General features: G+C 40.4%; 1 protein-coding gene across 1 annotated transcript in view; it reads right to left on the reverse strand.

Moving 5' to 3' along the window:
- Positions 1-26,263, reverse strand: part of DHX8 (DEAH-box helicase 8) — a 30,543-nt gene extending 4,280 nt beyond the window's left edge. Inside the window, exons 1-20 of the mRNA XM_036883127.2 lie at positions 26,033-26,263; positions 22,446-22,531; positions 21,860-21,932; positions 21,355-21,440; positions 20,300-20,409; positions 19,562-19,915; positions 19,007-19,151; positions 18,710-18,913; positions 17,957-18,044; positions 16,506-16,603; positions 15,412-15,559; positions 14,206-14,387; positions 10,467-10,661; positions 10,101-10,286; positions 9,768-9,978; positions 9,268-9,449; positions 7,151-7,291; positions 4,403-4,558; positions 635-772; positions 39-167 (exon numbers count right to left, since the gene is read on the reverse strand). Of these exons, the coding sequence (XP_036739022.2) occupies positions 39-167; positions 635-772; positions 4,403-4,558; positions 7,151-7,291; positions 9,268-9,449; positions 9,768-9,978; positions 10,101-10,286; positions 10,467-10,661; positions 14,206-14,387; positions 15,412-15,559; positions 16,506-16,603; positions 17,957-18,044; positions 18,710-18,913; positions 19,007-19,151; positions 19,562-19,915; positions 20,300-20,409; positions 21,355-21,440; positions 21,860-21,932; positions 22,446-22,531; positions 26,033-26,180 (3,060 nt within the window). The 5' untranslated portion in view covers positions 26,181-26,263. The remainder of the gene's footprint in view (positions 1-38; positions 168-634; positions 773-4,402; positions 4,559-7,150; positions 7,292-9,267; positions 9,450-9,767; positions 9,979-10,100; positions 10,287-10,466; positions 10,662-14,205; positions 14,388-15,411; positions 15,560-16,505; positions 16,604-17,956; positions 18,045-18,709; positions 18,914-19,006; positions 19,152-19,561; positions 19,916-20,299; positions 20,410-21,354; positions 21,441-21,859; positions 21,933-22,445; positions 22,532-26,032) is intronic.
- Positions 26,264-27,177: the final 914 nt, after the last annotated feature.

A 27,177-nucleotide genomic window follows, 5' to 3' on the forward strand; every position in this document is an offset into this window, starting at 1 on the left:
ACCACAACCCTATGTGTACATGGGTCTGAACCTCCTACCTTGGGCCTGTAGAAGACGTTCTGCACAGACAGCATGGACACGATGGTCAGCATTTCCTCACTGCAGCCCAGATGCACAGACATGATCAACATTTTACACAACATTGGCTCCAGAGGGAATTCTGCCATCTAGAGGGAGAAGAAGAAACTACAATTGTGGAAGACTCACCTGGACTTGGCAGTGTGAGACGAGGGTCTCAGTGGGTAACAGACCACAGGAGGTTTACCCAAGCATGATGATGTGGGATGTCTATCTCTATAAGAGGAATGTTATTGTGTTATTTCCCAAATAAACCCCAACAAAACGTATGTGACCAAGAACATGACTACCACTGGGGAAGGTGGGAATTTTGCAGACATTAATATTAAGGCTAGACTCAATAATTTTGAGGTAAAATTGACTGTAATAGAATTCCTTTTTCTGTCAAGAAGAAACAGTTTTAAGTGACAGTGGACAATAAATGTTAAAACAGGCACCCAGAATTCTATTCAGAGCTTATCCAGGGCCTTAGAGCTTGATTCTGCACAGAACAAAGAAGATGAAAAGCCGGCCAAGTAATCTTCCTAAAGGCACTGGAAGTTAAGTCTGTTCCTACCCTGCGGCCCAGGCGAGTAAGCAGGCCCTCATCATCCAGGGCCCCCAGTGTGTACAGCTGCTCCATGGCTGTGATCAAAGTTTCCATTGGTGGGGCATCCATGAAGTCAAAGGACAGCAGGTCATTGATGCCCATGGCCTAAAACAGAAAGGAAGAAAGTATGTGATGGGAGGGTCAGCTTCGCCAGTGCAAACATGAAGGTAAACTACTTGTCAATTTCTTTCCTGTTTCTCCAATTGCAATTAGGAAGCCTCCAGCAAAATTAGCAATAAGCTCCAGGGCTGGGCCACACAAAACTCAACTAGTAGAAAACATACACTTTCTACAGAAAACTTAAAACACACTCCCCAAAAATGGCAGCACATACAACTCAACAACAAAAAGATAAAAATTTTTAAGTGGGCAAAGAATGTCTTAAGTAGACATTTCTCCAAAAAAAGTATAGAAATGGCCAAGAAGCACATGAAAAGATGTTAGTAATTAGGGAAATGCAAATCAAAACCACAGTGAGATACCTCTTACCCACTAGGTTGGCTGTAATAAAAAAATAATTAATAAACCAGAAAATAACAAGTGTTGGCAAGGATATGGAGAAATAGGAATCCTGGTAGGAATGTGAAATGGTGCAGTTACTGTGGAAAACAATTCGGTGATTCCTCAATAAATTAAACATAGCTAATCACTATATGATCAGCAAATCCACTTGTAGATACACACCTGAAAGAACTGAAAGCATGAACTCAAAAAAAAAGCACCAACACTCATAGCAGCATTACTGACAATAGCCAAAAGGCAGAAACCACCCCAACATCCATCAGCAGATGAATGAACAAAACAAGGTTATGTACATAGATAGAATATTATTCACGCTTACAAAGAATGACATTCTAACACATACTACAATATAATGAACCTTGAAAATACTAAAATAAGTAAAATAAGCCAGATACAAAAGAGCAAATATTGAATGATTCCACTTATATGAGGACCTAGAATAGAGAAATCTATAGAGACAGCAGCTAGAGCAATGGGTACTGGGGGCTGGAGGGAGGGGAGAAGGGATAATTTAGCTTAACAGGTACAGAGTTTCAGTCTGGGATGATGAAAATGTTCCTGAAATGGTAGTGGGGATTGCTGCACAACACTGAGAATGTACTTAAATGCCACTGAATTGTACCTTTTTAACAGGTTACAATGGAAACACGATGTGTATTTTACCATAATTAAAAAAAAAAAAGGCATTCACAAACTATTCAAATTCAGTTAGACAATATCCACCATATCATAGATAAGTTTTCACAAATGCTTAGGGTGCCTAACTGGTTTTCTTGGTTTCACTGGAGATGGCTGGTAATTGTAGGTCTGCTTTGGTTATGTAACTGTATTCCTATTATGTTAATGTGGGTGCGCAATTTAATTAGTAGTTTAAAACCTATACATGCTGAAGTTACTCTACAAGAAGATATGTCAAAGAAATAATCAATCTTCCCATGTTTTCTTCCATCTGCTACTTCTACAGCTTTTCTTCTTCCTTCCTAATTACAACCCTTAAGTAGAATTCGTGCCTCATATAGAAATTATTGAGTATCATAATTCTTCCAAGTGGTAAAGATACCTCAAGACAAATGCTGGGCATAGAAGCCACAGGGCATAAATCTGCAAAGAAATAAAAAGCTAACCTTTTCAAACAATATTGCTTCCCTCTCACTTACCAACTTTACATTTCCCTGTATGGCCCCGGAAGATGACTGGTTAGCCAGAGACGGGTAAGATTCCTCAAGGGAGGAACAACCTAAGAAAGGCACAGTCGCAGGGGGACCATCAGGTGAGAAATTGGGGATCAATAGAGGTGAGGCTTAGAACCTCACCCCCCGTTTTGAGAGAAATCTTCTGCATCCGTGGATGTTTTGTTGCCCTTGTCTAGCTTGGATTAATACTCAGCCTATAGGCACACACCTGATCATCTGCATTTGCTTTCTTACAGCACTAAACTATGTTTTCTACCTTTATCTTGCATCTACCTACCACTTCAGCATTTTATTAAAAATAATAATAATAATAATAATAAGGGAGAAATGTGGGATTCACAAATAAATCAAGTATAAAAATCAAACGAATATTCATATCTGACCTGATTGTTTGTAGTTCACAATGCGTGATCAAAACTGAAAGTTTCTGTGATGACTGCCCTTGCACTGTTCACCATGTAAGAACTTATTCACTATGTAAGAATTTTGTTCACCATGTAAGAACTTGTTCGTTGTGCTTCAGAAGATCGGAGACTGATGAGAATTAGGCTTGGGGTGGATTAATGATTGTGCATCGAGTCCCCTGTACAGAATGTTATTGTTGTTAACTGTTAACAACCATTTGATCAATAAATATGAGAGATGCCCTCAAAAAAAAAAAAAGAATGCGCTTCCTCACCCACGAGCTGCTGCTCCCTCTCTCTGGGGGCAGCCATTTTCTCTTTCAGATAATAAAATCTCTTGCGTGGGGGAAAAAAAAAAAAAAAAAAAAGACAGTACACCTGTTTGCCCTGTCTCTTGCATATGTAATTTCTACTCTGCATGTAGGAATTGCCTCGTATCCTCTTAGAGGTGTTAAGAGATATGAAGATGACTGAGATACGGTCTCTACTCTCAGAGTTCACAATGGTGAGACACAGGGACATAAAGCCACAGTAACAACTGTGCAATTTTCGTGCCTGGCACACAGTAGGCACTCAACGGATCTGTTAGTTCATTTGACGAATACAAGAAACGAATGATGCACTATCCAAGTGCATATAAACGGTGATATGATAGGACCTAAGCTTTCTGTTTCTTTCCCATAAAGTGATTGTGACTATAAACACAGCAGGTGTGCAATAAATGCTTATTGTATGAATAATAACTATAAGGAATTATGTTAGCAATCATTGAGCACTGTGCCAAGTGTCTTTACCCGAATTATCTCACTTATCTTCACAACAGACGCTATTAACAGCGCCTCTTTTTAAGAGGAGAATACAGAGCAGAGGATCCAGCAGATAAATTTGCCAAGGACACAGCTCGGAGCAGAAGTTTAAGCCACAGATGCCTCTCTCTTCTCACTCCAGAGACTGCAGCAGGTTTTTCCTAATGCTCTGTTTTAGCCTCTCTTATGGGGAATGAATAATCAATCACAACAGAGCACTCTGCACCAGTGAAGTGCCAGGGCTCCAGGGTAACATCAGCATCAGGAGGTGGAGATGCCATCATCTGGGAAATTACTCATGTGGCTCCCCCTGCCAAAAGAGAATGAAGGTCCTCACTGGGGACTGAGAGAGGAAGAGCAATGATTCAGAACAAAAACCAAGCCCTCAGAAGGCCAGTCTGAAACCTGTACTGATAGTCCCCTTACAGTTTTTGGATTGGGAGTTTTACTTCCTTTCTAAAAGCACAGAATTGGATCAGAAAGCTAAGGGTTGAGGGATGTCTGTCCATGGTTTCATTATATTTTTCTAATATCCTTTTAGAAAATGCTCCAAATTAAAATCTTTTATAACCAAATATATCCTGCTGCTTATTATGGTAAGAAAAATATATGTTCATAGCCGATATGCCAACTTAGCCCCAGCCCTACAGTGGAGAGGCTGTTACCACAGCCATTTGCACTTCACTGAAAGGGACTGGTTCCATGAGGTTACTAAAGTATTTACAAGGTTCATAAAACTTAGATCCACTTACTAAGGCCATAGGATTGGACTCTTATACCAACCCATTCTAACAAAACAGTGATTTCTACCTTGAGTGAGAGCACCGTGCTTGCTAAGTTGGTTCTCTGGATTTCTGGCACATTGGTGGTCAGCATTTCATCTCGGTAGGCGCGTTCTGTGTAGAGCCTGTAACACTTCCCTGGGCCTGTTCTCCCAGCTCTGCCAGCTCGTTGCTTTGCCTGAGCCTAGAGGGCGTATAAAAGTAACAAATCTGTTAAACATTGCTTAATGGCTTTATTCAGGAAATCTGTTAAAAGAGGGGCACTAAGCAACTGGCAAACTCCAAGATGAGGTTTATTTCACTTCCTTTAGGACTATTTCCAAGACCACTGATGCTCTTCAATCATGCCCTCTCCAATACTCAGCATTTCAGTAGTTTGTTCAAGTGAGGCAAACATAAGCAAGGAGAATGAAAGAAAGATTATAAAGCTCACAGAAGCATACCTTCAAAATAGTGTGGCACAACATAAAAGAAAAAGCATAAAACAAGATAACAAAATACCATCCCCACAGTTATGACCAAAAATGTTAAGTAAACTAAACAAATGTAATGTTAATCATAACAATGATAATTCTGTGGCCATTTTAAAAATCAGGTTTGAGATGCTCAATGACAAGGATATGTAGGTGAAAAAGCAACTTATAAAACAATGATAATAATTTTGAGAAAATATGTATTTATGAATATATATAAACTACTGAAAGGGAAACCCTAATATGTTAACTGTGGCTAACTCCAATGGTGGGGTTATCAATGACTTCTATTTTCTTTACCAATATCTGATACTGAACATGTAGTACCTTAGTTATCAAGCAAATAATATACTTAAACAAAAAACACACAAAAATGAGTACTTACTAGACTATAAGAATTGCAACCATGAAAGAAACAAACATGAAAAGAGATGAGCAAGAAAAACACCAAATGATGACAACGGTGATAGTAAGATTATGGGTAATATAAACTTTTATTTCCTATTTCCCCAAAATAATGTAATACTATTCTGTACATAGGGAGGACAGACACTAAATATTTAAATTAAAAAATATATATGTAGTTTAGCCACAAGTTACCAGGAAACAGTGAATAGCAATCTGAAGAGGGCTGTTTTCTGATAAAACCACCTGTCTTACAAATAGTATCAGGATTTACGAATTCCAGCTCCAAGCCAAAGGACATAGTATGAAAGGCCACTACCCGCAGAAAAGCAGGCAGCAATCACACAAGTGGAGACTCACAACAATCTAGACAGGTCTCTCTCCCAATCAGAGGCCAAGTGTAACTAATCTCTCAGTCACTGTGAGCGCACACACCACCCCAAGAAGTGCTACAGAGCACACACTGGGGCCAGACTGCCCAGGTTTAGATCCTGGCTCCATGGCTGTGACCTTAGGCAATCATTTTACCTCTCTGGGCCTCAGTCTCATCTGTGAAATAAGGACAACAACAGTATCTACCACAAAGGATCGATGCAAAAATATAATGAGCTCATGCATGCGGAAGTACCTAGGAGGGTGTCTGTCACTTAGTAAGTACCCTGCAAGTGTTAGTTATTACCATTTAAGTTTCAAATGAAAACAGCCTTGGGGTTTTTATAGACTATAAAAGTAATAAATGCCTCTTATTAAATAGTAAGGCAATATGGAACAGTATAGAGAAAAACATGCACTTCAGCCATTTAGCACAGTAACCAGCAGAACCTCTGAGAAATAACCTTGACTAACATTTTGACTACATGCTTCCAGTCTCAGGCATGGGCACATACACTCTGCACAAGTGCACACCATTTATTTTTAAAGAAAAATTGGACTACAGTATTCCTGTTATTTTATAGCTTACTTTTTTCAAGTAATGTATCACAGTTATTTGCTTATGTCATTAAATATAGATACACACCACCATGTTAATGCCACATACCATTCTATGGCATGACTGTACCATATTTTATTAAACTACTTCCCTTTTGGATCTCATTTAGAATTGTTCCAGTTTTCCTCTAATATAAATAATGCTCCAATGTACATCTTTTTCCATTATCTCTAGATATGTGTTCAATCATTTCTAACTTTCAAATATACTCCTAGAAGTAGACCTGTTAAAGAGAGAAACTTTTTACATTTTGGATATGTTGTAGCCAAAATGCCCTCAAAAAGGCTGATCAGGTTATTCATTAAAAAATATAATTTAGGCATGAAATTATTTCATAATTACCAAAGAAACACATTATTGTCTCATGAATTATTAACATCTCAGATGTCTGTGACTGGTACAGTACTTTAAAAAATATGTTCTTACCACCACCTCTATCAAATAATATAGAGTGCTAAGATTCAAACTTATTTTTCAAAGTTCAAATTTTACACAGCTTTTTTTTCCCCTCATAATGTATTTTTTTTTATTAAGGTATCATTGATATACAATCTTATGAAGATTTCACATGAGCAACATTGTGGCCACCACATTCCCCCCTACCATTAAGTCCCCACCACATACCCCATTACAGTCACTGTCCATCAGCATAGCAAGATGCTAGTCACTACTTGTCTTCTCTGTGCCACACCACCCTCCCTTTCCCTCCCCCCACATTATGTTACACAGTTTTTTAATGATCAAACACTAAAAATTAAAAACAACAACAAATCTCCTTATCTTATGGAAGTGCCCATTACCTTCAAAGTTCACCTTTGAAAACAAAGTTCAAAATATAAAACCATAAAAAATTTCAGAAAGGCCCTAACAGGATTCTCAGAAAAGCTGTTGGTAGAAGCCACCATACCTGAGAAATAGGAGTCACCACGAGCTGGTCGATCCCTGTCTTGGAATTGTAAACCTTCTGCTTCACAAATCCAGGGTCCACCACATAGTAGATGCCATCAATAGTCAGAGATGTCTCTGCAATGTTGGTGGCAATCACGACCTGTAGACGAGAGGGATACAGCTGGAGTGAGCTGCCCAGGCTCAGCCCTGAAGTGTGAAATGGGACTTCTGAACTCAGACATCTTCCCAAAGGAGTGTAGTTATCTTCCTTTCAAGAAGATCAGATAGCACTAATCTGTTGGCTTCAAATGGACAGAAGGGGAGGTGCCTTCACCTTAAGGGTTAGGTCGGGCAGGGGGTGGTTCCAAGAGAAAAGTAAAACAGGAAAAAGCAAAGGCCAGTTAAAGCCAATTTTATTTGGTGCAAATGGCTACATATCTCATTTTTTAGATCCAATGCTGATTACTGCAATTCTTATTTTCTAGCACCCCGGGAAAGCAGAGATTTCCTGACATCACATGTGCCAGTACAAAATGAGATTTTTCTTCCCCCATGGGGACATCTGGACTACAAAATGGGCTGTCTCTGTATGAGGAACAAGAGAGATTTTTTTCTGATCATAAAATGAACCACGAGGCAACAGAGGAATTTCCCGGTTTGTGTGTATGCAGCAGTGTGTGTGATCTAGAAGATTATTGGTGGCAGCTTGGCACTGCCACTCTTCTTCCACCCAGAGGTTCAGTTAATGAAACACAATTGCTTGGAAAATCATTGCAAGGAGGCACCAGAACATCTTGCATCATGCCAGCATCTTATCAGCTCTGAAAGGCTTGTACCTGCCACAGAGCTACAAAACTGTCTTAGAAAAAAAGTTATCAACCATCAGGAACAGAATAGAGGAAGACTCTTTCCTCCCAAACCTGCTCCTCCTTCAGGTTTCCCTCCTCAGCACCACCTTCCAACTAGCAGCCTAAGCCTGGGAGTCATTCCTGACTTCTGCCCTATACCTCCAGGCACCTAATATCTTGTCTATTCCAACTCTTTAATGTTACTCGAATCTATCTCTCTTCCATTTCTAGCTATGGACTCAAGAGAAATGAAAACATATGTCCACACAAAAACTCGTAAACAATGTTCATAGCAGCATTATTCTTAATAGCTAAAACAACCCAAATGTCCATCAATTGATGAATGGATAAACAAAATGTGGTCCATCCACATTATGATGTAGAATAAAATAAAAAGAACTCAAGTACTTATACATGCTACAATATGGATAAGCCTTGAAAACATGCTAAGTGAAAGAAGCTAGTCACTAAGTACTACACATTATAAAATTCCATTTACGTGAAATTTCCAGAACAGGCAAATTCAGACAGACAGAAAGTAGATTTACTTTCCAGAGGCTAAGCGGAGGGGATAATGAGGGTGATTGCTATAGGATACAGAGTTTCTTTTAGAGATCACAAAATTGTTCTAAAATTAATTGCAGTGATCAATGGTTAATGATTACTTACCATTATTAATGGTAATTAATGGTTGCACAATTCTGTGAATATACTAAAAACCACTGAACTATATTCTTTTCTTTAAAGGGTGAATTATATGGGATATAAATTATACCTCAATAAAGCTATTATTTTAAAAAATCAATCTGTCTCCTGTCTCATTCTCATACACACACTCAGTTCCAGCTACTGGAGCTACACAGCTCCCAGAAATGGCCACTCTTGTCCTTTGCCTTTCCTGCCTCTAGGAACACCCACATGTTCTTCAGGGCTAGCTTAGATCATTACTTCCCTCTGGGTATCCAGGGCAGTGCCAGTAACACTTTCACACTGCATGTTAAAGGCCTATCTGTTGGTGGATGTCCCACGGCAGAGGGAGGCCTGTCCTCAGACTGCAGCCTTAGTGTTGACCCTAAAGCCTGGTAGATGCACAACAAATATCTGTCAAATGAAGGAAGGGAGAGAAAAAGGAGCAGGAGTGACACACAGACCCTCATTCCTTAACAAACTGTTTGGACTGTTTTCTAACACATAATGAACAAGACTTGCATACACCTTAGGCAATCCTGTTGAGGGCCAGCTGCATATATCACATGGTTTCAAGGCATACATTTCTGCCTAGTATTACCTTTCTGCTGCCAGGTGGAGCTGGATCGAAGATTCGGGTCTGCATCTCACTGGGAAGAGCAGAGTACACTGGGAGAATAATCAGCTCTGGAACATCAGGTCCCAGGGATTTCATTCTTTCATACAGGATCTCACAAGCAGTGTCGATCTCTTCCTGACCAGTCAGGAAGACCAGGATATCCCCTACATATTGAACAGGAGTATTAATATACTTTCTGTGTATGTGTTCTATGCAAATGACAGAAAATACATTCATATTCCAATGTCTAATGAATCAAGAGGATTTCATCTGTCCATGTTTTTTTTTCAATTTGTGTCAGTTTAAATAGGCACGTTTAAACCCCACACACCATTATATGTATTTTCACCACCATCATTTCAAACATACAATCCTGAGACTTACAGAGAGATCAATTTCAAAAGGCATTTTTAGAAAGACGAGCACAAGTTACCCACATTAGGACTCCTGGCCTAAGAGGAAAAAATGCTCTTTCTCCCTACCTGGTGGTTCTGTTAAATGGATCTGCATGACAGTGATCAAGCTGGCATCCAGATAATCTGTCTCAGGTTCCTTTGTGTACAGTATTTCCACTGGGTATGTTCGACCTGGGATGGTGAAGATGGGAGCTTCATAGAAATATTGGGAAAACTTCACTGCATCCAAGGTGGCTGAAGTGACAATCAGCTTCATATCCTGCCGTTTCTGAACCGTCTAAAAGGAAATGCAATGTGGCTTACTGAAAAGGACTACCCAAAAACACACAGGCACTCAAATCCAATTCCCAGAATTCAGTTCCCAACAGGTGGAAGGGTCACCAAAGAGCACCTCATTACCTTTTTCAACAATCCAAAGAGCACATCTGTGTGAATTGTCCTCTCGTGGGCCTCATCCAACATGATGATCGCGTACTGAGTAAGGTCAGGGTCAATCAGGCACTCTCGGAGCAACATTCCATCTGTCATGTACTTGATGACTGTTTCAGGGCTGGTGCAGTCCTCAAATCGAATGGTGTAGCCCACCTACAGCAGAAGAGAAGTCAAAAACCTCAGGAACAAACCTCTCCTTTCTGCAATGAACAGGCAAGATTTCAGTCCAGACTGTTACCCATAATCTTAATAAATAAGGATCTGACCAATATGTAGATCTGGGCCTTTATATTTTCTTCAGGTATTTACAGGGTAGCTTCACCATCCACTTACCTCTTGGCCTAAGCAACAACCAAACTCCTCCGACACTCTTTTGGCCACTGACATGGCTGCCACTCTTCTGGGCTGGGTACATCCAATCTTGCCCCTGGAAGTGTAGCCTGCCTCCGCCAGGTACTGGGTGATCTGTGTTGTCTTCCCAGATCCTGTCTCACCAATAACAATCAAGATCTGATTGTCGTGGACAGCCTGAAAGCAACCGAACAAAAATACAGTCATTAAAATTTGTCACACACTACTCTGAAGTAAAATAATTAATGCTTACATTCTAACACTAAAGGAGGAGAAGAAGATACAGTAGAACGCATATGGTAATATTACCAGCAGGGTTTAAATTATTTTATCATGCATAGAAAAAAATATAAATGGTAATTTTTTATGGGCCTTGCCTTTTATTATTTTAATTGCACATGTAACTTAAATTAAAAACTTTAAACTTTATGGATATTCTTTTTTAACTGACTCAAATTCATATTTTAATTTATTGGTTTCCTTACATTCATGAAAATATAGACGATAATAAAAGCATATACTACCACCAGATATCCCTGGCTTTATATATACACACACACATATATATGTATGTATGTATTTTTAATCCATGGTTAAAGAACTCAACAGTAAAAATGTATATGAAGTGTTGTTCTTTTCTACTGCCACTCCCAAATCTCTAATACCTTACCTTCAAAAGTCATCTTATTTCTACAGCTTATAACAGCAAAGGATGGCCAACAACCTATGTGTCTATTAATACGGGACAGTTAAATAAGCCAGGGCACATCCACATAATAAAGCAGTAAAAATAAATAAATACGGAACAAGCCCTGAGTTGTATTAGTAAGGGGAAAAGCAAGATGTAGAACAGTGTATATAACATGCTGCCACCTAGAAACATTTAAAGTACATATAAAACCTACAATGTCTGAAGAATTAATATTGTCTAATTGGCCATCCTACCTAAAGCAATCTACAGATTCAATGCAATCCCTATCAAAATACTGACAGCATTCTTCAATGAACTGGAACAAATAGTTCTAAAACTCATATGGAGCCACCAAAGACCCCAAATAGCCAAGGCAATCCTGAGAAGGAAGAATAAAGCAGGGGGGATTACACTCCCCAACTTCAAGCTCTAATACAAAGCCACAATAGTCAAGACAATTTGGTATTGGCACAAGAACAGACTCATAGACCAATGGAACAGAGTAGAGAATCCAGATATTAATATAAGCATATATTGTCAATAAATATACGATAAAGGAGCCACGGACATACAATGGGGAAATGGCAGCATCTTCAACAACTGGTGTTGGCAAAACTGGACAGCCACACATGTAAGAGAATGAAACTGGATTACTGTCTAACTCCATACACAAAAGTAAACTCGAAATGGATCAAAGACCATTCATGTAAGTCATGAAACCATAAAACTCTTAGAAGAAAACACAGGCAAAACTCTCCTGAATATAAACATGAGCAACTTTTTCATGAACATATATCTCCCCGGGCAAGGGAAACAAAAGCAAAAATAAACAAGTGAAACTATATCAAACTAAAAAGCTTCTGTACAGCAAAAGACACCATCAGTAGAACAAAAAGGCACCCTACAGTATGGGAGAATATACTCATAAATGACATATCCAATAAGTGGTTTTACATCCAAAATATGTAAAGAGCTCACGTACCTCAACAACCAAAAAGCAAGTAACCCGATCAAAAAATGGGCAGAGGATCTGAATAGACCCTTCTCCAAAGAAGAAATTCAGATGGCCAACGGGCATATGAAAAAATGCTCCACATCGCTAATTATCAGAGAAATGCATATTTTTTTTTTGAGAGGGCATCTCTCATATTTATTGATCAAATGGTTGTTAACAACAATAAAATTCTGTATAGGGGACTCATTGCACAGTCATTAATCAACCCCAAGCCTATATCTCAACAATCTCCAATCTTCTGAAGCATAACAAACAAGTTCTTACATGGTGAACAAGGTCTTACATAGTGAATAAGTTCTTACATGGTGAACAGTGCAAGGGCAGCCATATCACAGAAACTTTCAGTTTTGATCATGCATCATGAACTATAAACAATCAAGTCAGATATGATTATTCATTTGATTTTTATACTTGATTTACATGTGAGTCCCACATTTCTCCCATATTATTATTATTATTTTTTTTTTTTTTAAATAAAATGCTGAAGTGGTAGGTAGATGCAAGATAAAGGTAGAAAACATAATTTAGTGCTGTAAGAGGGCAAATGTAGATGATCAGGTCTGTGCCTATAGACTAAGTATTAATCCAAGCTAGACAAGGGCAACAAAACATCCACGGATGCAGATTAGAGAAATGCATAGTAAAACCACAATGAGATATCATCTCACACCAGTTAGGATGGCCAACATTCAAAAGACAAACAATAAATACTGGCAAGGATGTTGAGAAGGGGAACCCTCCTATACTGCTGGTGGGAATGTAAATTAGTTCAACGATTGTGGAAAGCAGTATAAAGGTCCCTCAAAAAACTAAAAATAGAAATACCATTTGACCCAGGAATTCCACTCCTAGAAATTTGCCCTAAGAATACAGCATCCCAGATTCAAAAAGACATATGCACCCCTATGTTTATCGCAGCACTATTTACAATAGCCAAGAAATGGAAGCAACCTAAGTGTCCATCAGCAGATGAATGGATAAAGATGTGGTACATATACACAATGGAATATTATTCAGCCATAAGAAGAAAACAAACCCTACCATTTGCAACAACATGGATGGAGCTAGAGAGTATTATGTTCAGTGAAATAAGTAAGCCAGGTGGAGAAAGACAAGGACCAAATGATTTCATTCATCTGTGGAATATAACAACAAAGCAAAAACTGAAGGAACAAAACAGCAGCAGACTCACAGTACCCAAGAATGGACTCAGTTACCAAACGGAAAGGGTCTGGGGAGGGTGGGTGGGAAGGGAAGGATAAGGGGATTAAGGGGCATTATGATTAACACACATAATGTAGGGGGGGACATGGGGAAGGCAGTATAGCACAAAGAAGACAAGTAGTGACTCTATAGCATCTTATTATGCTGATGGACAGTGACTGTAATAGGGTACGTGGTGGGGACTTGATAATGGGGGGAATCTAGTAACTACAATGTTGCTCATGTGACTGTATATCAATGATACCTTAATAAAAAAAACCTATAATGTCTGTATGTATATATACATATTTGTACTTGCTTATATATGTGTAAGATAAAGTACACATAAAACTTATGTCTATATGTATACATAGAAGATATTGTTGAAAGAACTCACTGGGACTAGTAAACTCGGTTGCTTCAGGAAGGTTTGCTGGTCTTAAAATCAGATCTCCATAAAACGGAAGTAAATACCTGAGGCAAAGCTTTGCCTTTATAGGATCACTGGCCAGGAATCGCCATTTTTTTTACTGACCAGAGCTGCTGATTTGTACTATACAATTCTCTGCCTACTTGCAACAACTCTAGGGTCCCCCAATTCAAAAAGATTAGTTTCCTCATAGGGAAAGGAAATATGTAGACTACTAGATTTTTTTTTTAAGTACCAGGAAATGTTCTGTTTTTTCCTATCCCCTCTGGAAAAGCCACTTCAAATGTGCACATACGTGTCAGCTAATTCCATTAAAATATGTCATCCTTCCTTAGGCAACACCCCTTCTCCCCCACCAATACATTCTAAAGGGGCTTCTCACCTGGACCAGCTGCTCCTTCAGTTTGTAAATGGGCAGGCTCTCTCTCTGCTCAATGATTGACATCTGGGTCTTTTTTCCGTAAGAAGCTTTGTTTCCCCCAAAAGCATGCTTCTTCCATTCAGGAATGTCGTTAGGCATCATCCCAATACCCCTCATGTTGGCAGCAATCTGCCTGCCTTCCGCTGCAAGGGAAAACAGCACCTTAGCATTATCCTCAAGCTACCTCACTGTCCCACCCCTACATTCAGCAAATCACATTTTTCCAGTACATCCCTCTGCTCTGTTACCTCTGTGTCCCAGCCACCATCCTCTCCCCTGAATGATTAGAAAAACCTCCTAATTCATCTCACATTGTCTGCTCTTGCTCCACCCAATCCACTCCGCAGAGCACCCTCAAAAATCCTTTGGAAATGCACCTATGATCATGCCACTCCTCTGATTAGAACTTGCAACATTTCCCAGAACTTTAGAATTGAGCCCCAATTCCTATTGCCATCTACAAGTCCTGGCCTGCCACACTTTATCCCCCACTATGCCACACATCGCTCTGTATTCCAGCCACACAGGTCTTATTTCCCACCTCACAGCCCCAGCACAGGTTATTCCTCAGCCCAGAACACACTACCCATCCCATCCCCTTTGACAGACTAAGTCCTATTTATCCAGTGGGTCTCAACTTTCCCAGGGAAATGACCCACCGTAGCCAACTATGCTACTTGTACTTCTCCCTACAGCACTAGTCATAATAATTAATTAGTTGTTTGGTAACCTGATTAATATCCATCTTCCTCACTAAATTTTAAGTGTCGTAAGAGTGGAGATCATGTCTGTTCACTTCACAGCTGTATCCCAAGTTGCCTAACACAAGTTACTAAGTACTTGATACAACTGTATCCAGAAGTTAATATTTACTGCACAAAGAATTATACAAAGAGGTAAGCTATATTATCTTTAGTATAAAAACTTTATAAAGTTATTCAGAAGAAAAACTCAGCAATCTAATGATCTGACAAGGGTTACTAAAACATTTTTGGCTTTAAACATTTGTTTAAAAAAAGAACAAAAAACATGTTTTAACTGGAGGGAAACACCAACTCATGAAAGCCAAGGCTAAATCTTCAGTACATGCTGGTATTACCCCCCTGCCCCCATGTAGTTCAAGGTTATTATTTTTTTTAAGTCCACACCCTCTTCCAAAGGTCCTACCATCAGGCAGAGGGTCAACCCAGTGTTTATTGAGTCCCATGGGAATAGAATCCATCTCAGCTTCCCGCTGGGCTTGCTTGAGTTCCCGCCTTTCTTTGGCCAAAGCGCTCTGCATCATTGCTGCTTGGGAGAGGGAGCCATCCGGGTTCTAGTGCAACAGAGAACAAGAAACATCAGGATGAGGGCTCAGCATGCAGTAAATGCCCGGGAATTAAAATGCAGACATTAAGCTTGAATCTAACTAATGAGAGCCACCTGGAAGAATGTTCCTATCAACATAGCCAACTGCATGAAAGAAATGGACAGACTAGCATATTCAGAGAAAATGGAGGACAACTGAAGGAATTGGCTGGCAGATGAGAATCCCAAAAGAGAGAGGACATACACGAAAATTGGTAAGAATTCTTCAGTATGGTCCCAAGAACTAAAATTAAGACCCATATGGGCACCACAGTATGAAAGATTTCAGCTCTGCCTAAGAACTAACCATCAGATCATTCTGAAGATGGAATGGGTCTTCTTAAGGGCTGAATTCCCTGCCACCAACAATGTCGGGCAGCTGTGAGACCACACGGGGGGGAATGTTGTGAGAGGACCCATGGATGGATTACAGGCATTGTATGGGTGGCTAGGCTGGCAGACCTTTAAAATACCCTTTTCCAAACCTAAAATTTTATCCCAACTGTTCCCATGAATTCTTTTCCCACAGCTCTGACCTCCACAAAACCTAGGACTACTGCTTTCTACTGGGGCCAGCCCCAAATGGTCAAATGATCCCTTCAAAATTGCCTTTGAATCTACACGGTAATGATTCAAGCTCTAAGGCAGGGAAAAGGCAATAATGGCAGATCAAGCTTCTCATGCTTATCTCTGCTTCCTCCTAAACACACTAAAATAAGAGCAAAAGAATTAAAAATGCAAAAAAGCAGCAAAGCCAAGTCAACCTCCCTGTAAAACAAATAGATTCCTGACGCTGACCAATAGTCAGTACTAACTCTTGTGGCCTAAGTTCTGTTTACACACATCTAATAGCTCTGACACACTGAACTGTTACTTTAAGAAACGACATTCACCAGAGTCACAGCATTTCTCACCTTAACGATTTTAATAGGGCTCATGTCCATGCTCTGCTTGGTGTGCCCTCTCAGGAATGGAGGCTCTTCCTCAACCAGTTCAATCTCAAGGTCCTCATCTAAAAGTTCCCCAAAAAGAATTAGCCAAAAACAAAAAATAACCAATCATTTTCACCAAAACAATTAACTTCAATGGGCACCAGCAATCTTTATCAAAGATAGCTCCCAATCTTTATCAAAAGTAGGTCAAAAGGAGAGCAATGCATGTGAAACTCTAATGCTGGTGACTGTTTCTCTCTGCCCCCATGCCATTTCTAGAGCATTTGTGCTCCAGCCCAAGAAATGATCAGAGCTACTTAGAAAAGAAGTTCAGCCTGTGGAAAAATGCTGACATTCTAAATTGTATTAAAGCATTTGCTGTCCAACTTCATTATGGAATGACCCCTAGCCCACAACAGATTGGGGAAAAAATTAAGTTGGACAACTGGACAATACCAAATGTAGGCAAGAACATGGAGCAACAGGAACTCACACTTATGGTAGGCAGAAGTATAAACTGGACGACAAAGTTGAATATATACATTTCCTACTACCCAGTAATTCTTCTGCATATTTAGGAAAAAGAGAAGGTCTTGCACGTGTGTATTAAGAGACAAATACAGGAATTTCACAGTAGCATTATTCATAAAGGTAAACAAAACCCATAAACAGCCCACATGCCCATCAAAAATACGATGGATAAATTAAGGTAAATTTATATACAGAAACACTCTATAATAGTGAAAACAAATGAAGTACAACTGTAAAAATCAACAGAAATATCAAAAGAACGATGGTGAATAAAAAAAAAATTTTTAAGCCAGACTAACTAAACAATATAATGTTTAAGAATAAACATATAGATGATAAAACACCAAGGAAAAGCAAGGAAATGATTAACACAACATTTAGGCTGGTTGTTACCCAGAGAAGGATGAAGGAAGATCTAATCAGAGTTGGGTATATAAGGGCTTTAAAGATGTTGGTAAAGTTCCACTTAAGCTGGGTGGTACGTGTGGAAATGTTCACTAATTATTGTTATATAAATTACATAAGTTCCATGACAGGATTATTTCACAATTTTAAGAAATTGTTAATGGGCTTAGTTAAAAGTTGTTTCCGGGGCAACTTGGAGGTAATGCAGTGGAACCAGGGTTTTCAGAAATTCTCAGCAATTACTAAGTATATGAGATCAAATTTACTTCCAAAAATACAATAACTTTCTATATCCTGGAGACTTATTATAAGCAACAACATAAAATGTTTGTCAGAAACATGAATTTTTTGGCTGCCATCATGGAGGGAACCTTGTTCTTTAAGATCTGAGTGGTGAGACCCAAGGAACAAGTGAGTTTAACCACCCTAGTCAGTGGCTCAACTTGCCAGCTGTCCTCCCGATCCATTATCCTGGGTCAGTCCAAGTGGTTAGTTACCTTCTTCATCATCCACCTTAGGGAGAATGCCGGTCTCTTCATCAAAGTCTGGAAATTCTTCTTTGGAAAGGACATTGGCAGCAATCATCTAGTCAAAGGCAGGTGAGAGCATTTGTAACATACTAGGATAAAACTCTTCTTTGTCGGAGAATTAATACAGAGATTTCATGTAGGAAACCAAGGCTTTTTTCTCCTCTGATCCAGGATTACAGGGCCTCAAACATCATACATCCCATCCCTAGGGGCAGGACAATATGATGCCCAAAAGCATGGCTCAAGGATCTCATAACCCAGGAAGTGTTACCTGCTCCTTCCCTTGTTGCCATAGCACTCTGCACGTTCCTTACTGTGTAATATAAGCTTTACAACTACTTGTTTCAACCTGTCTCCTCCACTGGACTTTTGAGTTCCTCAAGGGTGGGATCCATTAATACATTCACCTTTGTAGCCCTGGCAACTACACAGTGCCTGGCATACCACGGTTCTGACGTTTACTGATGAACGGTGAAAACAAGAACAATTACATGGCACTTAGCACACATAGGCACTAACCTAAGAGCCTCACTTCTATTAACTCACTGAATCCCCACGATGCTAATGCTGGCCCTGATTTAGATGAGGGCACTGAGGCACAAAGAGGCAGAGCAACTTGGCTTGTCACCCCAGGCCATCATGCTCCAGGGCCCACACTCCTCCTAACCATTATGCTAGGTGCTGAATGACTGTGTGGCCATAATAGCAACGGGCCCCAACCTGTTTGATCTCCCACTTCTCCGGGTCAGAGATGCGGGTAAGGCGCTTGCGCTCCAGTGAGTCGTCCTCTACTTCAGGGGCACTGACAAGGGAGAGGTGAGTAGGTCTGTCTGGATTCCTCATTGAAGTTTCCTCGTTGGTCTCCCCGACAAGGTTTCGTCGTCGATTTGGGTTTAGATCTTCTCCTGTCTCTTGATCCACATCCTATGGCACAAAAACAAGGGAGCTAGCTCACTTGCTGTCCTCTTATGTTTCCTGGGACACGAGATACGGAAACAGGCTGGATATCTCACCTACCTTCATGCTCAGACTGGTCTTGGTCCCCGTGAAGGACAGCACTTTGACCTTGACCCTCTGGCCTTTGCTCACCACATCAGCCACATTGGCTACACGGCCTTCCCGCCGGAGCTCAGAGATGTGCACCAGGCCTTCCCACCGCTTCCTGAGGAAAAGTCAGACACACCTGGATCACGCCTAAAATACCTTTTCCCCAGCTGATTTCCACTCTCATTGGAACTGAACAAAAGGAAATGGTCTTAAACTCAAGAGGGAAGTACCAAAAGGTAGTCAAACAATATACTATCCACCAGCGCCACAACTAAAGAAAAGATATATTGGAGGGGGAGGGTTGCAACAAATTCTCATCTGTCTTAACCAGCAAAAGGGCAGACCTCCTGAAGGCAGAGGAAGAAATAAATGGTTCTGTGACATTTCAAGTATCAAGTCAACTTCTAACAACCTGTTATGACTGATTTAAGTGTCATTATTCATATTAACTTTAGACTGTGAACATCCCTGGTGATAAATGAAAGTCTGCCCATCACTGGTGTGAAAGAAGAGCACCAGCCTTACCTCAGTCCCTCCAGCTGTACAAAGCATCCAAACTGCATTATGCTGGTAACTTTGCCATTGTAAATGTCCCCGATGGCGGGCTCTTCTGGGGGAGGGCGGTCCACATGCTTATCCCGCCATCTGTCCAGACTCCTCTCCACATACTTGTCTCGGTCTTTCCGGTCTTTGGGGGGACTCTGACTTCTGCTCCTGGACCGGTATCTAGACTTCCCTTTATTTCTCTCCCGGGTCCTGGAATGTGACCGAGAGCGGGACCGGTGTCTCCTCTTGTGCTCTCTTTCTCGGTCTCGGTCTCGGTCTCTGTCTCGGTCTCGATCTTGCTCTCGGCTCCGCTTCTTCTTCTTTGTCTTGTCCCTAACAAATCAACAAACACCTGTTTAAAATTTAAATTCCTGCCCAATTTCACCTTTGCATCCCCAAGCATCCAGCAGTGCTCTGCATGTGGTAAGTGCCTTCAGAATGTTAAGCTGAATTAGGGTTTCAAAAATCTTGACATCCCTGCAGGCCAATAAAGGATGAGGCCATAAAAATATTCAGCTTTTTTCAAACTCAGATTTCTATCTTCTTAACAGCATGTGCTAAATACTCTTGGCTGGTAGCAATAAAAACAGATCCAACAAATGGTACATGGCCAGTCTAGATTCTGTAAACATGCCCAAAATTTTGCTTGGCTAGTCCACAAAATTCAACTATCACAGTACCCTAAACTTCCAAAGGATAGGACAACTAAGGACAAACCGGTGCTCCATGTCTCTTTGCTTCCCCTGGCCTGCTGCACTGGGCATTAAGGCCTCCAGTTCTTTCAGGACATCCACAGCAACTTTCACATCATCCTCGTCCAGCATGGTCTACAGGGTCAGAGGCCAGCGAAGTTAGGAGAGGGAGAAAAAAAAGTCACTCAAGAATCCGTACTGCAGGTACCTACTTCTACAGATCTGATAGCCCCTCCATCTTTCACCAGTTATGTGAAAGAAACAGAAGGGGACAAAGATTTCCAGCACAATTTAAGACAGAGGCAGAAGAAATGAGCAAAGGCTCTTAAAAGTCATTTCTACATTTGAGAAATCTCCTTTGTCCTTAATACAAGCCTATGGAAGGCAATTAGATATCACCCCTCTTGTGAAAGCATACAAGTGATAATTATAAATAAAAAATAGATGTTAAAAAAAATTTTTAACTCTCCCTTTATGCTCTCTTCCTACCTTTCACATACTTTTTCTCCATAGTTTTTATTGCTATCAGTTATATCATATACTTAATTACTTTGTTTATTGCCTTGCTCCTCCCCACTAAAGGAATTTACATGTTTATTTCCTACCCCTGCCTCACCTCAATACTAGGATGTAATCTCCAAGAGGGCAGACACTCTAGTCGTTTTGCTCACTACTATAATTGTGATACTTAGAACAGTGTAGGTACTCAATAAATACTTGCAAAAATGAAATTAAAAACTCAAAACACTTCAAAAATCAGAACTTCTAACATGTAATGGAGCAAAAAATCTAATTTCAGACAACAGGTATCTGTTCTAGAATCTTAAGTTATTTCATAGCTATTTAATATCCCTAATCATAGCTTCCTACAATTCCCAACCTCATTTCTCTGGAATATCATTCTCTGAACTCTTTAACACTATTCTATATATAGTACTTGCTCAGGCAGTGATCAAACACTTCCACTTTGAAAAATATGTTACAATAAAGGCAAACATAAAATTAGTAAGTAAGGAGACAAAGAAAAGGGGTGAGGGGAACATGCAGTTATAGCAGACATTCTAAAAATGGTATCAGTACCCGAACAGAAGGGTTGTCTGGTTGACAAAGGACTGGGAAGAGTTCTTTCAGCTTTTCTTTCTCAGTTTTGGGTTTAACAACTGGATCTTGTTTCATTAAAAAGCATGAAGGGATAAAAAAAAGATACACTTAATATTCTTAATGGTTAACAAAAGAACTTCAACATCAGATTTCCATCAAACTAAAAGCAGAACATGATATTTTGCTATATATTACTCTCATACAGTACTGTAAACTTAATTAAAAAAAATTTTTTAAACATTGGTAACAAAACCTCAACAAACTATCTGGGTATGTATATGTGTGTGTTGTGGGGGTGCATCAGTATTCATTTGGTTGGTTATATCTTAAAATTTTAATTCTGTCTTAAGTCATTTGAAAAATTTTATTATAACATTTCTTGCTCAGCAGCTGCTGCAAGGGAAACAAGCAATTTACAGGATGCTGCAATGTAAATTACAATAAACCCTTCTGGTGGCTAAGCTCTGCTAGAAGTTCTGCTCACCTTTGCTGGTAGAAGGCTTTCCTGGAGGCCGCATGGTCTGTATGAGACGCAGCAAGTTACTAATAAGAGAATCCTTTGAGAAAAGCAACACAACAAAAATTATTAGCCCCTGGATCAGTGTTTAAAAACACTAAGAAAAGGAAGGGTGGTTATGCACCTGAATTTAGTTAACTGGAATAAATGAAGCATAGCGTGTCAACTTGATGTGGCACAAACCTAGTGAAGTAGCTTCATTGAAAGCTGAGATTTAAGACTCTTGGGGAAGAAAAGTAATTTAGTTCCCTTTAACTATTTTATTGGTTTAGAACTACCTCCAAAACCCAGACTCTTGTTTTACTTCCCGATTCACAAACCACGAATGTAAATACCCATAAAGACTAAATGATGGAAATTGTCCCCCATTTTGCTAGAAGGTGTCACAGTAAGTTTGGTCACATCATCACTGCTTAGTGGCATGAAAACATTACACACTTAATGGTTATTTGATTAAAATGTACGAATTATCTCCTTTATCAAAATCCTATATTAAATCCTACCAAAATTTAAATAGTGACATTAAAATAAAACGGGTCTTCAATACACATACCGTGAATTCTGCACCATTTTTGACCAGAGAAGCCTTAAAAGTATCAAAGGTGGTATTTTTCTCAGCAAGACTGATCACAAATTCAGCTGCAAATGAGAAAAGGGATTAAAACAAGAATGAAGACTTGAGCAAGAAATCAGTTTCAAATATGTTAAAAACAAAAACAATTAGGCTATTCAGTAATAACAACCAAAGACCACCGTCCAGTAAGAGTAAAGAATGAGAATGTAGACTGCTGAGATCATCCATGCATGGTATAGTTAAATTTTGTAAGATAGTACTACCAAATGGCTCACCAGGCCCTTGAGCGCATTCAGGATAGGAAGACTTCCTGGTCCCAGATCATTATACTCTCTTCTCATGAAACTACTAGCTGTGCACACCGCCAGATAGACTCTAGAGGTAACTGTCCAAAACATGAGCCCATGGGCATGCCACATACACAAACCCTCAGATGCAGACACAAGGACACATGAAGTAGGATGCTTTCTACAGTTCCTAGAAGAGCAGACCCAAACTGTATGTGAGGACCAGGAAAAGCTGCTGGCTGATACAATCTTCAAGTCGATGACAGACTCACTTGCTCCCCAAATTTTTCTCTACAAACTTCCCTCGTTCTTGGAATTTCTAATATTAGAGCTATTTATTAACTAAGAGACTTTCAGGAGAGAAGTGCATTTTATAACAGGCTGAAATAAGAAGCCTCACACTGAGTCCCACAAGAAAATTTTAATGACTTCATTTGGGTTTTAATCCTAAAAAAATAGTAATAGTAGTAAGATAGAATATCTGGATAACTAAGTTATAAACTACTAATACCATAACATTTCCATTGCCTTTACCTTTTCGATGACATTAAGTGAAAGCCAATTGTCATCAGGTTACAAGGACACAGTTGAAGCACAGCAAGTCAATGTGAACAGTTAAGACTTTTTGACCATCTACTATGTACCAGGCACTAGACTAAGGGCTTCACATGGGTTATCCCCATGATCCTCATAAACAGGGTACCATCACTGCCCTGTTTAACAGGATAAGGCAACCGAAGGTTTGAGACACTGACCTACCCAATAATCATCGATGGAGCCAAGACTAGAACCCAGCAATTCGACTTCAGAGCCTACAATTTTTAGAGAAACACGGAAGGAGAGTGAAGTCACGTCGTGCTAGGTGGGCATGTTCAAAAGAGCCTACCCCAAAGCAACTAGGTGGGCATGTTCAAAAGAGCCTACCCCAAAGCAACTGGCAGGATATTCTCCCTCCATCAGTCATTAATCAGGATTTTTTTTTTCAGAAACTGGAGCATCATTAAATTAATTGATTGAAAATGGATTAACAGTTAAAAACAAGTTCTTTGTCGTAAGCAGGAAAAATAATGACACTGAAATGATAATACACCGAGGTCAAAATCAAAAGAATCCATTACCCAAAACTTAAAAGAAGTAAATATATATCTCTTTGTTATTAAACTCAACTCTGGCAATTTAGTTTCAACAAAACAATACTATCACATTTTTTCCAATGTTAGTATTTATAATGTTACGGTTTTTTAATTCTGTGTTTAACAGAATGATAATGTTGTTTATAATAAGAAATATATATTTAGTCTTCAGGCCCTGTTCTGGGCATAGAGTTCCTAAAACCCTTTGAATTTCCTACATGTAGAGGGTAAGGCAGGCCTCTTCTGTAGGTTAATAAACAACATTAGAAAAGCCCCTAAGTAAACTGAGGAAGGGGGCTGGTCATCAGGGGAACCAACACAAATGCTTAGAGAGTTGGAACTTTCAGCCCCATCCCTGACCTCTGAGGAGGTGAGAGAAACTGGAGATTGAGTTCAGTCACCAATGGCCAATGATTTAATAGATTATGCCTATATAATGGAGCCTCCAAAAATACACGGAAGAATGGAATTTGGAGAATTTCTTGCTAGAGAACACCCAGAGATTCAGGGAGAATGGGGTACTCAAAGAGCACGGAAGCTCTGCACCCCTTCCCATATACCTTGCCCTATGTATCTCTTCCATCTGTTCAAGAGTTACATCCTTTTATAATAGACCAGTAATCTACTAAGTAAAATGTTTCTCTGAATTCTATGAGTTGCTCTAGCAAATTAACTGAATCTAAGGAGAGGGATCACTGGAACCTACAATCTAAAGCCAGTGGGTCAAAAGCACAAGTGACAACGTGGACTCGCAACTGGCACCTGAGATTAGGTGTCTTGGGAGCCTAAGATCTTAACCTGTGGGATCTGAGAGTTCAACTGTAGGACACCCAGCCAGCATCACAGAATTGCTTGCTGATACTGGAAAGGAGACACATCATAATTGTTGTCAGAATTGGAAAGAGAAAAAGCACATCTGTGGTTTATTTGCAAGTTAAATGGGGTCTTTAGTTACATATAAAATAGAAAATCATGGAGTTTATACCTCACTTTATTTTTGTACATACTGAAGTTAACATCAAAACAATTTAACACATGGAAGGTCGCAATTACTTTTTGTTTCCTCTGAAAGAGGCCAAGGCGTTAATAGTTAAAAATAAAGAGAAAGTAACTGACAGTGAGAATCTATCTGTACTGTATTCCTATTTCCCTACCTCAATAAATGTTTGCTAAATGAAGGAACATATTACAGAGACTGATAAAAAATTATACAGCACAGGCACATCTTGACTAGAAGACAAGAGAAAAGTGAACTAAAATATACTAGCTGCAGGGCATCTTCCTAGGTGCCATATGGTAACACTGTGAAAAATATATTGTCACCCTCATTTCAGATGAAAAATAGTTTCAGAGAAACTAAGTATCATTCCGAAGGTCACACATCTAACCTCCCTAACCCGTCTGGTCACATGCCCCTTCCCTCCCATCCCCTGTCACTTCATCTTCATTTAGAAAATAGAGTAGTCAAATGCAACTCTTCCTCATCTTACTACCACCATACCCTAAAACCATCTGCATCTACAACCACATTCTCTGTCCTCCTTCCTCTTAAAATGGATGGAGCACACCTGTACCTATCAAAGGTCAATTTTTCCACTCTTGCTCTTGATCACATCCATCCCTTCACGTTCAGGAGGACTCCACTTGGCTGTGGCTTTAGCTCCAGGACTCTAGCCTTTTCCAATTCCTCAGTTTGGGTTCTCCACATGTACAATTTGTCCCAAAATGTCTAATAACCGGTGTTTGAAAGACAGTATAGCATGAATAGGAGCAGTTAAGGCAGACTTTGGAAGACTTGGATTCCAGACCAGGCTCACATTTGATATATGACCTTGAGGGGGGGTTACTTAGTTACTCAGAGCCTTGTTTTCTTCATCTAGAAACAGATGATACTCTCGCACAGGGTGGCGTGAAGACCTAATAAACCAAGGCCGCTCCGGGTTTCACTGACAGCTCTGGGAAATGGTTTCTACCAGCTCGGCCTGGCTGGCTCTCAAGCGGAGGCCACGGCCGCAGGTTCCCTGGGCCCGAGTCTCGGTGTCAGAGAGAGAGGCACACGGACACACACTCAGCCCACCAACCCCTTTCAGCCTTCCGCTTCCTTCCTCCCCAAACCCAGAGGCCGCAGGGACCTCACCAGGCTCACCCAGATCCTTGTCGTTGATCCCCAAGTGATTGTCCAGCTCGGTGCAAACCTTCGACACCAAAGAAAGATACTCGAGCTTAGCGAGTTCTTCCGCGGGGCCAAGCTCCGTCCCGCTTACAGCCACCGCCATAGCCACGGCCACCGCCATGGCTACGGTTTCGCATGCCCTCCTCACTGCGAGCTTTCGGAGCTACTGGGCCCCACTCCAGCTTTCACTTCCGGGTCGGCGCACAACCTTTTGTTTACAGTAAATGGAAAATTCCGGAACTACTCGTGTCGTAACCGGATGGATCGTAGAGATCAATCAGGCAGGAAGTACATAAGGAAGGGACGGCCGAGTAGGTTACTCTGCACGCTGGCAGGCGCCCTCTAAAGGCCAGGAAGCTTCTTGGCCTGCTTACAGGCCCGGAGACATTCACTTTCAGCGCGCTCGCGCCCCACGTCGGCAGAGGGCTACCGTGGTCTGTGGAAGGGTGGCCGGGGCGGTCGTGACCCGGCTATTCCTAAGACTTGAAAAAGGAACCCGCTTTCAAGTCTGAAAAAAGGCAAAATTCGCTTTACAATGAATCCCTATATTCCCGGGACTTTGCCACTTCGTGGCTCAATGACTATCTCCAGCGACTCTGTAACCAACTATCAGGCGATGGAATCCAGTTCTGTTAACTTACTCTACAGATGACAAAACTGGCACTGCCACTAACTAGCTGAGAGTCCTTGGGCAAATTAAGCTCCAGGGCCTTTAGTTTTCTCATCTGTAAACTGGGATAATGTTGTTCTAATGGGTTTAGGTGATGATTAAATGAGTTAACTATGCGAGGAGGCTGACACAAAATATACTACAAATAGCAGTTACTATAATCCCTAGGCGAAACAATGGTCACTGTGAAGTTGGTCTGTCAATCACAGATTCCCTCAGTCTGAGACCCCAGAGAGCCACCTAGCTTCTCCCTCATGAAAATCACTTCTCAACCCCCAATTTTCCTGATGCCAATACCCTTGTCCTCTCAGAAGTTGTTCCCCCAAATACCAGGTGTGCAGTGAACCCAAGGTCACAAGCTCAGGTCTTCCAAGTTCTACTTCAGCTCCCCTTTCCTTTGTAACAACTCTACGGTGAGGTAAGGATTTTCCCACGCCACACTGCTCTG

The sequence above is a fragment of the Manis pentadactyla genome, chromosome 4 (assembly GCF_030020395.1).
Source record: "Manis pentadactyla isolate mManPen7 chromosome 4, mManPen7.hap1, whole genome shotgun sequence".
Lineage (NCBI taxonomy): Eukaryota > Metazoa > Chordata > Mammalia > Pholidota > Manidae > Manis > Manis pentadactyla.